Source organism: Anser anser (genome assembly GCF_964211835.1).
Source record: "Anser anser genome assembly, chromosome: 13".
NCBI lineage: Eukaryota > Metazoa > Chordata > Aves > Anseriformes > Anatidae > Anser > Anser anser.
This window is the reverse complement of record NC_139734.1, coordinates 23,048,510-23,063,184: the sequence shown is the minus strand read 5'-3', so window position 1 is coordinate 23,063,184 and position 14,675 is coordinate 23,048,510. Positions and strand designations below refer to the sequence as shown.

At 45.8% G+C, this 14,675-nt stretch overlaps 1 protein-coding gene across 1 annotated transcript in view; it reads left to right on the top strand.

Moving 5' to 3' along the window:
- Positions 1-14,675, top strand: part of AR (androgen receptor) — a 61,747-nt gene that overhangs the window by 40,042 nt on the left and 7,030 nt on the right. The window contains exons 4-7 of the mRNA XM_083796860.1: positions 5,782-6,069; positions 12,758-12,902; positions 13,771-13,901; positions 14,416-14,573. Coding sequence (XP_083652986.1) covers positions 5,782-6,069; positions 12,758-12,902; positions 13,771-13,901; positions 14,416-14,573 — 722 coding nt within the window. The remainder of the gene's footprint in view (positions 1-5,781; positions 6,070-12,757; positions 12,903-13,770; positions 13,902-14,415; positions 14,574-14,675) is intronic.

Below are 14,675 nucleotides of genomic sequence, written 5' to 3'. Positions count from 1 at the left end.
CATACCGTTATTTACGAATACCACCGGGTGGCTCATCTTTGAGTTCATTTGATGTGAGAGTGAGAAGGAAAATCCCCTGAGAAACGGGGCTGGTGGAGCTGACCTACGACTAAAAGGCCTCTGACAGCAGAGCTTGGGGGAGTCAGTCACAGCAGGGCTTGGGTTGGGAGGGACCTTGAAGATCATCCAGTTCCACCCCCTGCCATGGGCACGGCTTACGCCATGGGATTAGGAACATGTGAGAGCCCCTGGCAGCATCATTCACGGCACGGAGAGCTGGGGAGCGCCTGGTTGGATATCAGCTTTTTGGGTTAAATGCTTCCACAGCTGCTGGGGTGGGCAGTACCGCGCAGAGCTGCTAGGCTGCTCTCATGTAATCTTGAAGAACGTGCTGCTGAACAGGCTGTGGTTTATTGCTCAGCAAGGAGCACTGATTCCAGTTTTATTTCTTCCCCAAGAGGGCTCTTACAGCTCCAGGTACCGACAAGTACTTAGAGCCAGCAGAGCAGGAACCTGCCTGCTCTTACAGCAGCGGGCAATAAATCGGATCGAACGATGGCAGCACAGCTCCCGGCAGGAGGGGCAGGTGCGGACGTGCAGCACTCTCATTCCCTCCTGCTCACAAGCACTAAAAGCAAATGCCAACGTCTGGTGGGGTGGCTTTTCGCTGCTGCTTCCCCGCGCCCTCGCAGGCCGCTGCAGCGGCACAGCTGGATTTCGGAGCAGAGAAATCCCCCCTGAAGTCAGAGGGGATGTACATCAGTGCAGCCTTCCTCTGTGGGGCACACTGACGAGATGAATGCTAGGACTGATAGCCCCCCCCACTTCGTTTTTTTTTTTTCTTTCTTTTTTTTTTCCTTAAGCTTTTCGGGTCGCTTTGACCTGTTCTGCCTGGTCTGTTTTAGATTTGTTTTGAATGTCGGTTTAAAGGCAATTGTTAAAAACATGCATGCTATGAGTTTGTCCACAGTTATTTCTCCCACAGTAGAAAGCCACAGCATTTGAAAACACTTCCAAGCTCCAAACAGTTGGTTTTAACCGCCTGTTAATTACCAGTCACTCATAGGGTGTAATGGAGCTGACCGTTACCAGCATCCCTGCGGCTTCTGCCTATTTTAATGGTAGGAGGAGGTAACACTCAATGCCTTATTTAGGACTGTCTGCTTAGGCACAGAATGGCAATATTTTGAAGCTCTTCATTATTGATTGAGATCACTCTGACCTGAAAACTGAAATCCATTAAACAGAATCTTCTCTCCCGATCAACGCTGTAAAGCCAAAGGGAGGGAAAAAGTTAAATAAAAGAAAAAAGTGATAATGCCAGTTTCATTTGCTCATTTCGACTGGTGCACTGCTCTCTGTCTCCCCCATTACCTCTCCGTGCTGCAGTCCCAGACACCTGCGTGGTTTCACGGCTTTGTTGCAGCCCAAACACCCAGTGACCACTCAGTGCACACTCAGGCATCTGGACACCTCTGTCCTGTTCCACCCCAGCCCGTGCTCACCCAGCCAGTACCACGTGCACAGAGCTGCAGAGCTCTGGTTTTAAGGCACCTCCTGTTCGTTTGCTGCCAGTGCATTTCAGCCTTGGCGTGCAAGGTCCCGCAGGCTGTTTCTGTTCTGAGAAGGGAGCGGGTCTGCCCTCGGCCGAGCTCACAGCAAGGCTCAGCAAGGCTGTTGGGCAGCTCAGCCAACACCTCTGCCTTCGGCCTCAGGACTGCACTCTGCGTTGTTCCTGTCTTGGGCAAAACTCCCACACACGTAAAATTCAGTTCACTGATTGCAGGGCTAGAAGACTCTTTTAATTAATACCTCCCAATATCCTGTAAAACACGAGTCATGCCTGTATTTAGTTCTAATTCAGGTCGAGTTACTGCAGTTAAAGTGGAGTTCATATCTTTTAAAAACATTAGATACAGTTGTAATCATTTCCTGCAATGGAGATGCTGACACATTTTTTGCCAAGCTGTCGCAGTGGTTAATTATGTTCGCTGCTGTGATAGATGTTCCTTATTTTTCATCTTGCCTGTCCTTGATTTCCAGGAGCTGTATCTTTATTGCAAGTTTGCTTGCATGAATAAAGAAACTACTTTTATTGAATTTCTGCTCGCTGCATTGGGTATTTTTTGGCTGTGATTTAATAACCCTTTAGTCTTCTTCATAGCCACCTAGATAAATTTTTTTACTTCCTCACTCCAGAGAGTATTATCTAGTTATTGTTATTCCTATGACTTCTGCAGTTTAGCAACACCTCCCCTGTATGGTGAACATCTGATCACAGTTTCCCAGTATCAGCAGCATCAGTGCTTAAAAGCAGTGGTAAGATGCTCTTCATGTCAACATTTTCCTCCTTTACATGATGGGGGATCCCGTTTTTCCTGTAGCTACTGAACCGTACAGCCAGCTCAGACTTTTTCCCCCAAAGAAGGAAATATTGTTCGCTTGACAGGATCTGGTTTTGGCAAGATATATATTGATTGATGCCATTTTGCCAGAAGCTGAAATCAGGCTGAAATGCCCAGCCCCGAATTGATAGATTTCTTTGTCATGTCTTATGAAAGAGTGTTTCCTTCCAGTTCCCCAGAACTTCCCAGAGTCCCTTGTGAAGAATGAGTACTGGTAACTCAGAGATCCTTGGACAATTCTTTGAAACTCCTGGATGAAAGTTGGCCACGTTATGTTGCTTAAAATGTGTTTACCTTCTATAATTGCTGTATAATGGACTTCCTAGTCATTTTTGCAGCTACGAATATTTTATCGTGATGTAATTACATCACCTAGGCTTTTTTCTTTTTTTTTTCCCAAATACATAAAATACATTCAAAGTGAAAAATTAAGCAGAATTTCAGATGCAATGCATGTGTGACTTACTGCGTGAATAACCTGCGTGATGAGGCTTCCTGGGTGTTATATGCCCTAGTAAGAGCAAAGCAGGTAAACTTCATGCTTTCAGTCCTGTGCTGGGGTTCAACCCACCTTAGCGTAGAGACCTGCCTAGCTTGGTTCATCCTAGAATAAAAGTGTAACAGATGTCTTTAATGAGGAAATTAATTCTAAGTATCTGTTTCTGCCCAGTGTTATCCAGGGAGTCTAGCTAATGAGTGCTGTAGATTTCTAAAATTAAAAGAGGTGAATCCCATATTAGATGTTTGTAATGCTTTCAGAATATTTCAGAAATATATTGAAAGAGACAGCTTTTCCCTCTATTCCTGTATTTCCTGTATTTTCCATTTTTATTTTTAGTAGCTACCGTGTAGTAGCTACCATCAAAACAGGCTGTTGAACAGGTAAAACAAAATTAAGACAAAAGTATGTATATATATATGTGTGTTTATATATACACATATATATATAAACTGTGTGTGTTAGGAGGTTCAGTTACCTGCCTGGATCCCAAGATTTTTAGATTAAAAGTAAGTGAGGATTCCAGTAAGGCCATTTCAGGAGCTGAATTTCAGGGTACAATGAGTACAGCGGTTAAGCAACCTAGAGAAATCCTACCATAAGCCATAGATTCTCGACTCTATAAAGTTACTCTTTACCTCTGAAGCTTCTCCCCGTGTAGCACTCTATGTAGAAGTATTTCAGCGATCTGTGGAAAAATTGCTCCTGAAATACACAAACATAAGTTTCCTCTGATAAGAATAGTTATTATCCAACTTCAGTGCTATCTGATAGAAAGTGTTTTTGTTTACGACTGCAGTCTCAGAGCCAGCATGGTTATTTGTTTGTTCTTTTCTTACTTCACTCAATATCGTTTGGTTTTAGAGAATTCAATTCAATTCAAAAAAAAAAAAAAAGAGTGCAACATTTAAACCAGGATATATGTGTTTTCTACAGTACAGGTTTGTAGGTTTGGCTTTATTTATGTTCAGGTCCTTTTTGGCACGATTATTCATCTTTGGAAGATACTGTTAGGTTGTTTATTTTTATTTTATTTATTTATTTATTTGTTTATTTATTTTTCCAAGCCAGGTAACTTGTATTTCCCACCAGCACTCCTGTTGTTAGAAGTCCAGTGCCAAGTATGTCTATAAGATGTGATTTTGCCTCGCGTGGAATTTGTCCTGATGCCTCTATCCTTTGCTAACAGTAGGTGGTTTAGGAACAGGGGTCCGATGTATTGTGCTGGTGCATTTTCATGTTGCTTGTCCAAAACAAAAGCCAAACGCAGCCCCCAGGACAGCTGTGCCATACCTTTCCCAGGCGATCTGCTGTCAAAGCAGAGTCTCGGGGTTCGAAAGGAGAGCATCGGGAGTTTGCCAAATCGTGGTGATTCTTTGCACCATCAGAGATGTTTGAGAAGTGAGAGAGGAGAGGCTCTTATTTTCTGTTTGGCCTGTGATCCATGCAAGTAAATGCTGAACTACATCACACTGCATTGTAGCCCTGTTTTCTTGTTGCTCTCTTTTATTTTTATTACTGCTTTCTTCTCTTTTTTTTCAGAGCAGCCTGTCTTAATTACAGTAGATCATCCAAAGTGCATTACCTAAAGATCAGGATTTTGAATTGATTTACAAAGCTGCTCTTTAACTTGACATTTTTATGTTTCACTGCTTATTTTTCTAATTACAGCTGAAAGGAAATCTGAGATAAGTATCATGTAACGTAGGAGCCAAAACCCCAAGGACAATTGGTTTGATGTTATATTCTCTGCTTGAATTAAGCGATCAGCTTTTTTTGCTCTAATTAATTAGAGTTTTTTGTAGTCAGTGAGGTATGAAAGCAGTTCCTTTCTGCAGTAGCCTGCCAACCTGTGTTGTGCTGAACACAGTCATGTAGATACCAAATTAGATAACCACTAACTCTCCAAGAATTTTGAAGTCATGCATCTGAAGCTCCTGGTACACCTTGCAGGGAGATTGGCTTTTATAATTAAGAGTCAGTTGCACCTCAAGAGAGAGACTTCGTTATGGTGACAAGGGCACATGTCCATGTTGGGCAGTCCCGACCCCACAGGCTCACTGTACTGAAGCTCCTTTTGAAGCTGGCCAGCAGACCAAGGCTGCCCTCACTTGAGACTTCTCCTCTGCGCTGGGCTAGCTGGGAAAACTCCAGGGAAGCAGCCGTGGAGACACGGGCTTGCCTTTAGGTTTCTTTTTCTGTAGTGTGTCTGTGGAGTAGTAGTCCAGCTGCGAGTGCTTGGCTCAGGGCAGCACGTGCTGCCGAGTTCCCTGCAGGGAGAAATCGCTGCCCAGAGGAGACCTTCCCACTCCTACAGTGAGTCTGTAAAAGTGGTTTTGTAGGGTGAAAGCCATTATTGCTATGTGGAGAGTGCCCTGGCCCTTGCGGCTGGGGTGTACATGTCCTAGCTGCCTGAACTTGGTCATGGAGTGGAACGATCCCACTTAGAGTACTTAAGTACATTGGCTTTTTTCCCCAGAATGTGACCACATACTGAGTTTATTTGCTTGGTTTTCTTCCCTTTTTAATTGCATGTGAGTAGTTGTTTGAACCAATTCGCGTCTTCCCTTTTCCCCAGTTCTTCCTCTCCATTTCTAACTGGGACTTAACGTGAGACTGGTGATGGTTGAGGACATAAATGATGCTTGTTTTTTTCCATATAATATTAATGAACAAATTTTTTTGATGAACAAATTTCCTTGAGCATTATATACTCCCTTTTGTCCTTACATGATGCCTGTGATGCCAGGGCTCTCACTAGGCTGCATGCACCACATGTGTCACTGCTGCTGGTCATCACTTTCAATTTTATTGTAAGCCAAGAAACCTCAAGGCTTTTTTGTGTAAGTGTCATACTAAAATGTGTCATTTCCGCAGCCCGCAAGCTCAAGAAGCTGGGTAACCTGAAGACACAAGATGAGGCCGAAGCAGCCAGTTCATCCAGCCCCACGGAGGAGCAAGCTCCCAAGATGGTGATGACGCACATTGATGGGTTTGAGTGCCAGCCCATCTTCCTCAACGTCCTGGAAGCCATCGAGCCAGCTGTGGTGTGTGCTGGCCATGACAACAGCCAGCCTGACTCCTTCTCCAACCTGCTGACCAGCCTGAATGAGCTCGGGGAGAGGCAGCTGGTCTACGTTGTAAAGTGGGCAAAGGCCTTGCCAGGTGAGGATGAAAATGAACAAACCCCAGTCCTGTCCTGTCACATTCCCCAAAGCCTCCCCCAGTTGCATTGCCTGAAGGTGGGTTTCAAAAGAGGTGATCTGCAACCTGTACCTCACAATCAGAAAATTTCCTGGGGGAGCACTTTCGCAAGGTGTCTGTCTGTAACTTCTCTGTAAATCAAATTGGAGCAACACGAGGTTTGTCTCCTTTTGGTGGCTGGTTTCTTCCCACTGCGTGTGAGGGATCCTGGTAGAGATTCAAGGTTTTTTTTCTTTCCATTCTCCTGCAGCAGTTTTGTTCCACTTCCAGAGCTGTTACAGCCAAGCCTGGAGAATTCTTCTCCAAACAAGAGATTAGCACCACCCGGTAACTTGCATGAGCTAGAGGAAAGCATACCTTCTCCAGGTGATCCAGACGTGCACTGCTTCGTGAAGTGGTAGTGGAATTGGGGAAGCTGCTGAAAGTAGCTGAGGATTGGGTCTGAGTTCCTGCAGAGCTTGGTCTAAGTATGCAGGCAACTCAGCAAAAATTTACATTTAACTGGATATCTCCTCTGAGGAAACCGTCTGGTTCCTCTTGGGACCCTGGAGGTCAGGACGTCACTTGGGCACCTGTGGAGACCATTGGGGAATCTAGGATCAGGTTTATTCCAAAAGAAAACTCCCATTTTAGAGCTCCTATTATAAACTGGTCTTATCAGCCCAATCAATCTGTTTTAAGACGTGGAAACCCAAAGGGAATCTCCCTTTGTTTGAGAAGCCTTTAGCACAGTTCTCAGAGTCTTCTGAGAGCAAAGCCAACACAAGTGAGGCAATAAAACACAAGAGCTCTCAATATGGATCAGCCATCCTTCACATGCTGGTGGGTTTACAGCCCGTCTCTTGGTTCCTGGGCAACATATTTGGCCTTTAATCCTGGTTATTTCAGTGTAGGTGTAGCCACAGCCTAAGGTACTATTTTTGTCTTCACAGTCTCACTAGACTGGCTTATTCCTTTGGAAACCACACTTGCCTTTCCAAGGTCTCTTGCCTCTGGAACATAGCAACCCTACATGTTTTCTAGAGGCTCATCTTCCCTCTTCACCAAGAGCTCCTTACTGAGACAGAATCACTTGCCGTGTCCTCTGAGAACAGCCCTGGTTCCTTTATTCTGATGTTCCTCACCAGAATCGGGCTTCTTCAGCACAGGCGGCTCCCAGCTCTCCAGCCTGTCCTCCCAAGACCTCTTGGCGGGCCTAAGTAACTCAAAGGCCTCTGACTTTTATGGAGGGAAAGAAAAAGGCTGCAGAGAGCCCCAGCAGCTGCCTGCAGCCACACAAACTGCCTGGCTGAAGCACCTGGGCAAAGTTCACTCTGCTCATCTCATGTGAGTTCTCACCTGCTCTCTGGGAAGCCAGAACGTGGCCACATCCACCTCCGTGGGCACAAGCATCGCTTACAGAGCCCAGGCTTCCTTGGCCGGTCTGTCAGAGCTCAAAACGGGAGTGCTGTGGTATTTGGGATGCTCTCTTGTCCACCGCACCCACCAGCTGTGTCTGCCATCCATAAAAGCTGTTGACAAGTGTGAAGAGATGCCTCCTGCGTGCTGGCGTGGATGGAGCCTGTGGAGCTTGCTGCTGGTGGGAACACGGTGTCACCATCAGCTGCACTATGCCTGGAGCAAGAGGCAACGCTAGTTTGTTTTCCCCAGCTTTCTCCCTGTAGTTGTGTGACATATGCCAACATGGAGTTTAACAGTAACAACGACAAATTTACCACTTAGTCATTCTCTTGATATTTTCCAGGGAAGGAGTAAACAACTGCAGCATTGTTGCTGTTCTGTGCTTCGGGCTGTGGTTACGCAGCCCCTTTGCTCAAGCCTTTGCTCAAGCCGTGACCCAGATGTTGCTGTGGCGAGGTTGCACACCCGCTGCTGGTGGTTGCACACCCGCTGCTGGTGGCTGCACACCCGCTGCTGGTGGCTGCACACCCGCTGCTGGTGGTGCTGCCTTCTGCCACGTGCTGCTGCTCGGGGCAGCCGGCAGCCGAGGGGCCTCCTTGACGCCTGTCAGACCTGCAGTGTCCTGCTGGATAGCCACGGGCAGTGTGCTGGCTAGAATCGCTTTAAGTTACTCTTTGACTAACAGTGCAGAAGTGTTTCCAGCTCTTGGGGCTGCTGGTTGGCTAGGCAGCTGGACACAGGGCAGATCGCGGGGACAGCGATGCGCTGAAAACAATGCAGGGGGAGAAGTAATGGAAACAAAGCCCAAGCAATACAAAACAGCGGGGTGTCGCTGTGTTTACCAAAACAAAAAGATGTGCTCTTAGCCTGCCGGGAGGCCAGAGGCTTCTAATGAGTGTGGTTGGCAGAGAGGTGCCACGGGTGGCCGCAGAGCTTTCTGGAGCCACACTGCCCAGCGCGGCTGGTGCAGCAGGAGCAGAGCCCGTGGCCGAGGGCAGCGGCCGCTCATCCCCACAGGCAGCCCTGATGCCCCATGAGCACTCCTGGCTCTGCCTCTGTGCCTGCGGGCAGCCCTGGGCACACGGCATCTGCCCGCTGGAGCCCCCGAACGCAGCCCAGCTGGCACCGGCATGGGCTCAACTAAGCCTGAGCAGCTCTGCTTGCCAGGTGAGGGACTTATCTCAGAAAGTGAGAAAAGAGAAAAGGTGCAGAGGTTTTACTTTACAGTGACTGCTGCTGGCGGGAGGAATGAGAATTTGCACCTGTTAACAGAGGCAGTGTCAGCCTGATACTGCAGTCAACAGATTGATATTGGTTAATAGACGTCTATTAACCTCGCATCTTCCATTGAACCTCACCTGTATACCGAGGGTGAAAATATGCGGCAAGGTATTGCTGCACTTACTTCAGCAAAGTTTTAATAATATCCTTGAGTGTCAGCGACAAGACTGCATTGAGCAGGAGCATTTCTGAATCATGCTTGCAATGTCAGTAGCCATATCAGCCTCTGCCTAGTGGAGAAAATTTAATGCATGGCCCTTTGGACGCTATGTAATTGAATGTCTGCAGCAGAACAAGGTAGACTCAGACTGTGCTTTCTCTGGAAAGGAAAGATTAAATAACCATAGCTTGCCAAAAAAGCTACTGAAATACAGAATTCAAAAGTCTGATTAAATTCATAAAATCTGTATTTTCTCTTTTCCCTATATATATAAAATCTAAGTCAAGATGTTATGGTTAATTTAGATCAGCACTCAAACACTTTAGTTTAAAATCGTTCTAACTGTCAGAAAACGAAAAATCTTCAGTTCATTCCTGAAGCTGCTAGGAAATCAGTCTATAAAAAATAATTGGTCTGCAAGTGTATGGGGAATGTCTGCTTCACAGCAGACCAGCAAAAGGGCAAGCTGCTACTCTGCTGCAAATGAGACAGATGAATACACTTCATGTCTCTAGCACCTCGATGCACATGTTATCAGGTGAAATATGCCACCTGACAGGCGGTATCATTGCAGATACTCCTGTTTATTGCAGCTTTTACAAATTTCTGAGTAATTGCTGTTTAAGTTAGGGCTTTATGGGTATTCCAGGCCCATTGCTTGCTTGCCTTTCTGTTTCAGATCTACTGCCTTATGTTATATCTAACTCACCCTGTAATTATAAAGATGCAATTAATTGTGTCTTCTTCCATCCTCTGGAAAATAAAATTTCTAGGATAATAAGTAAGTATTCATTTTTATTGAAATGTTACTTTATGGTAACATATGAGCTGTTTAACTGCTTATCTCTTAGTGAGATATCATTATGGCACAGCACTATATCAACAGAGAAGATAAAGACTTTATTTCTAAACTTTGCTGCTTTAAGATTATTCACAAGAAAAAGGTCATGCTTTCATCTCACTCAAGACATCAGTACATTTAATTTTATTTTTGCTATGATTGCTCTCCATAGAAGTTACCATCAGCTGGGTGTCCTTTACTATGGCAGTACTAGAAACTTAGCAATATATTATGGCAGTAGATTTGTATTTATTTTCTTTTGCAGTGATTTTGACCATACATCATCTAAGATGCCTGAAAACAGTAGGCTTCCAAGAAGTGATAGGTATCTGGCTTCTGAAAACAAGTTTTATTTCAAGGTGTTCCAGATTGGAAACTGAAAGCAGTGATTCCTTTTAGAAAAGTCAACCGCACTGCTTGTACAACCTGTTTTCTTGTACATGCAGAAGCAAATTTTAAGTCCTATAACAACAAAACTGTTGTGTTCAAATACCTTTCTTTAGATGCTGATAGAGCTTGTGCAAATATATTTTTTTAGTGAACATTGTAATTACAAGGTAGTGAGTAAGTGCACCAAAATCCTTCTCGTGGCAAAAAGAGTAGATGCAACAAATACTTTCAACAAATATGTTGAAAAGCCGATACTCGATGTTTAGGAGAAACCCAAGCTGAGTCTATAAATAAGAACTGAAACCTGCAGAGCCTTTTTTGGTCGTTGGTTTGCACCTGTACTGTACAACTTGCTAAATGCACACCAAGCTTACAACATCACGAGTGGGCTGAGCTGAGTGACGAGTTCTGCCATGGATATTGGTGTTGCAACTGCTTTGTCCTGCTGATGCTGCACCCAGCAGAAGTGGGGGGCCCGTTGGCTCAGGCCCCTGAAGCGTCACAGAGCCCGGCTCCTGCGAGCACAAGTCCCCGGTGATGGCCGTGGGCTGCCCTGCTCCCCGCAGGTGGCTCCTGGAGCGGGGGCTCAGGAAGGTTCAGCACACGGCAGCCCCCTCCTTGTGGGAAGCACGTTGCCGTGGTCCTGTCTGTTCAAAAGGACCAAAAGCGTGAGCTGCCTGTCACAGTGAGCCCGCATCGGCTGGAGGAGCTCAGCATGTGCTCCTCATGTTCGCCACGCTGCATCGGAAACACCTGCCAGCAAAGCTCCTTCCTTTGTCTATTAATTCCTCTGAGAGAAGATATGCTTTTCCATCAAAGAGCAAGTTAAGTAGGGAGGAAAAAAAAAAAGTACTGATTTTGGAAGAAGCTGAGTGTGTAGCGGACCAACGAGATGTTTACTCTCATCACTGGAGTGACAGTGCAGGAGCATTCCCTGCACCATCACACTTCTTACTCACCACAGAGTTACAGCTCTGGAGACCAGCAGGATGGCTCCTTTCCAAGTAACTCAAGTTTTCCAGTCTTCTCAGAAAGTCTAGGCAAGAAAAAATAACAGGAGCAAGTATGGAGTAGGAGAAAATTGAAGAAAACAGTTGTTTTCTTACATTTAGTAGGCAGTGAATTCATCTCTGAACAGATTTACTGGATAAGTAAGAAGTTGTTTTGTTATTTTTTGGTTGTTGGGTTATTTTTTGTTTGTTTTTAATAGCATGCAGTACTGTAAGTAAAAATGAAATTCTAACCAGGACATGTCCTAGAGATGACTATGACTAATTCTGTGAAATCTTTGAGTTGTCCACGTGCATCACCTGTGCTTGTGTTCTGCAAACAGGCTCCGCTCTGACTGCCTGAAAGCTGTCGTTGTCGGTAGGCAGCTAAGAGCCCTCAGAATGGAAATCACCTGCTCAGGGTCAGTAGGACACTCCTTGCCCACAAGCTGGTAGCTTTTCATGGTGACGTGAAAGCTGAAGGGAAAATGTACAAACCTAAAGCAATTTCCGTCAGCAATGAAACACGACGTGTGCTCATTTGCAGTTGACAGCTTCCCAAGCAAGAGACAGATGCTTGCCTCAGTGGATTGTAATTATACACTGTGGGTTATAATTATACACTGACGGTGTTAGAATTGCTTTAATATTTGATTGGAATAACGTGATTTTCTCAAAACGAGAAAATGTTGATTTCCTTGAGTGCCAGAATTTCGCCCAAAGGAAGTAATTGGTTAATGAGGGCTTGTTTCTGCCTCTGTGCATGGAGACTTCGGTACGGTTAGCTGTATTGCTGTCTGGGGCTCCAGCTCCTGATCAGCCCATCTATTTCGGGTAGCAGAACAAAGCAAATTGTCATCGGATGTTTGTTTCATTTCCTTTTGATGTTCTGTCTCACATGAAAATTGCAAATGGTTTGGAGCAGGAACTTTGGGATTTCCACTGTGGCTGCAGAGTGTGTGGCACAATGAGATTCCAGTTGGCTCTGGATTTCTAATTAGCACCTATTAGAAATGAACGTGATTGCAGCGCTTACCTGTTTCTGTTGGGAGAGGGAAGTGCTTAGGGCCCTTATTTGAACATAGGTCCTGTGGGACTTTAGGAACTCATTTAATCCCACCCTCCTGTGTAGTCTTTGTCTAGCCTGTTGGAGAATTGCTCATCTCACTGGGACTTACAAAGCCTTCAATTACAATTTCTGAAGTTCTTTGAGACTTCTGGGGGAAAGATGTCATTTATTACAACTTACTATGGGCTTCCTTTAAAATGCTTTTCTGTTTGTGTTTTTAACGTGGTCTTTATCTCTTCCTTGAGTTTGGGGGATCCCCTTTCTCCCCTTTCAGGTGCAGTTTTGTGGTTTGGATGTTCCTGATTTCCCACCAGTGTGTGGGTGCCTTGATGCACCTCACTCCTATCACCCTGCTTCATTCGTGTGTCCTGGGACGAGCTGAGATCAGTCTGTGGACCACCGTGTCATTACAGGGTCACTGCGGGAGAGTTGGAGTCTGCATGAAAACAATCCTGGTAACTGCAGGAACAAAATATTAATTTGTAACATCCCTCTGGCTTTTTTTTTTTTTTTAATAGGATTTCGTAATCTGCATGTGGATGACCAGATGTCAATAATCCAGTATTCTTGGATGGGTCTTATGGTTTTTGCTATGGGTTGGAGATCTTTCACTAATGTCAACTCCAGGATGCTTTATTTTGCTCCAGATTTGGTCTTCAATGAGTAAGTGCAAAATAACAACAGTCTAAAGTTCTGCTTTGTCTGAGTCAGACTAGGTGAGAAGTGAGAACAAGGCAAGGAAGTTGCTTTACCGTCTGCTTATGAAATGTACAGCTGAGTAATCAGGCTTTGAGAGCTGACCAAAAAAGCATAGGAGGGGCCCACTTTTTTTCCTGTAATTGCTCTGCAGTAATCTGCAGGAATAATGAGTTGCAGAGTCTCTGCTATTCCTGCTTCCCTTTCCCTCAAGTTTGCCCTCAGCTGGACTTCCACCAGGGCAGCAACAGGTGCTGGCACGGGGTGTGAAGAGCTGGGCCACACAGACCTGCCTTTCACTGAGGGATTTGAGTTCCTGTTTTCAGTTTGCTTGGTCAGTTAGAGAGAGCAGAAACAGAGATAAATGTATACCGTGAGCTCCTGATGATTTCTCTCTGATGCACCATCAGCGTGGAGCTGGGGAGGTTTTATTGACACTAAGGCAGAAAAGCTATAAAACAACAACTAAGCACAGCAGTAAGCAAAACCACTCCTCCTGTCTGAGAGTTCAGAGCTCGGCTTCGTGTCCCTTTTGGATAGCCGAATATGGTGAATCGATGCAGTCATTTTTCAAGAAGGCAGAGGGTCAAATGAACCTTGCAAATCCAAGATAGTCATCCATTTCCAGGCACAGAAGGTCACATGGAGGTATTTTGAAAAACTTTCCTCTCCCGTATTCAACATTCGTTCATTGCTGTCAACGTTCCCCCTCGGCAGTGGGGATGTTCCAGGCGAGGCTGGGTTTCTGGGCCAGGCAGAGCTTGTCAACACCCACACATCACACAAGCAATTATTTAATCTCCCTGCCAATGCATTGTGCATCTTGTTGTGCCAGATACCGGATGCACAAATCCAGAATGTACAGCCAATGTGTCAGGATGCGGCACCTCTCTCAGGAGTTTGGCTGGCTTCAGATCACACCCCAGGAGTTTCTCTGTATGAAGGCTCTACTCTTCTTCAGTATTAGTAAGTACTCGCATCCTTCCTGCAACAGATCACCAGCTGCTATACACAGTATTGCCCTGAAAGTGTCTGGTGCCTTTCTGTGTACACCCGCATGTACTGGTGCTCCCCAGGGGATGGCACTGGATCTTTCCTCTCAGCTTCAAGCTGCGCAGAGGCAGCGAGCTGCCAAGCGTAAGGACGCGGTGCCCTAACCCGCTGCAGCCGGGCCATCCTGCCCCTGCACATTGCAGCATTTCTCCCGTGCAGCTCCTGCACGAGGTGGCTCCTCAGCCCATCTGCTGCCCTTTTGGGCACCGCTCAGAAAATGGTGCTGCACCTCGGTCCTGTGCCTCCCTTCTGTAACAAGTGCTGAGCAAGGGTCCTTGGTTAGCAGTGGTCCGATGGGCTGATCAGAGTGAGGGCACACCTTTCCCGGTAGGCCTGTGTTAACCATTTCTTCAGCTTCCATGTTGTTTATCTTTTTCTCTGCGCTTTCTGGGCAACTCTTACTGTTTCCTCTCCTTGTTCCATCCAGTTCCAGTGGATGGCCTGAAGAACCAGAAGCTCTTTGATGAACTTCGAATGAATTACATTAAGGAACTTGACCGGATCATCGCTTGCAAGAGGAAGAACCCTACCTCCTGCTCTCGGCGATTTTACCAGCTCACCAAGGTCCTGGACTCCGTGCATCCTGTAAGAGAGAACAGTGAGATGGCTGTCTGTACACAGTCCAGAGTTACTAGATTTATTTGGGACGTAGGAATTTGGGAGTATAGAACAGAGGGAATCTTGCTG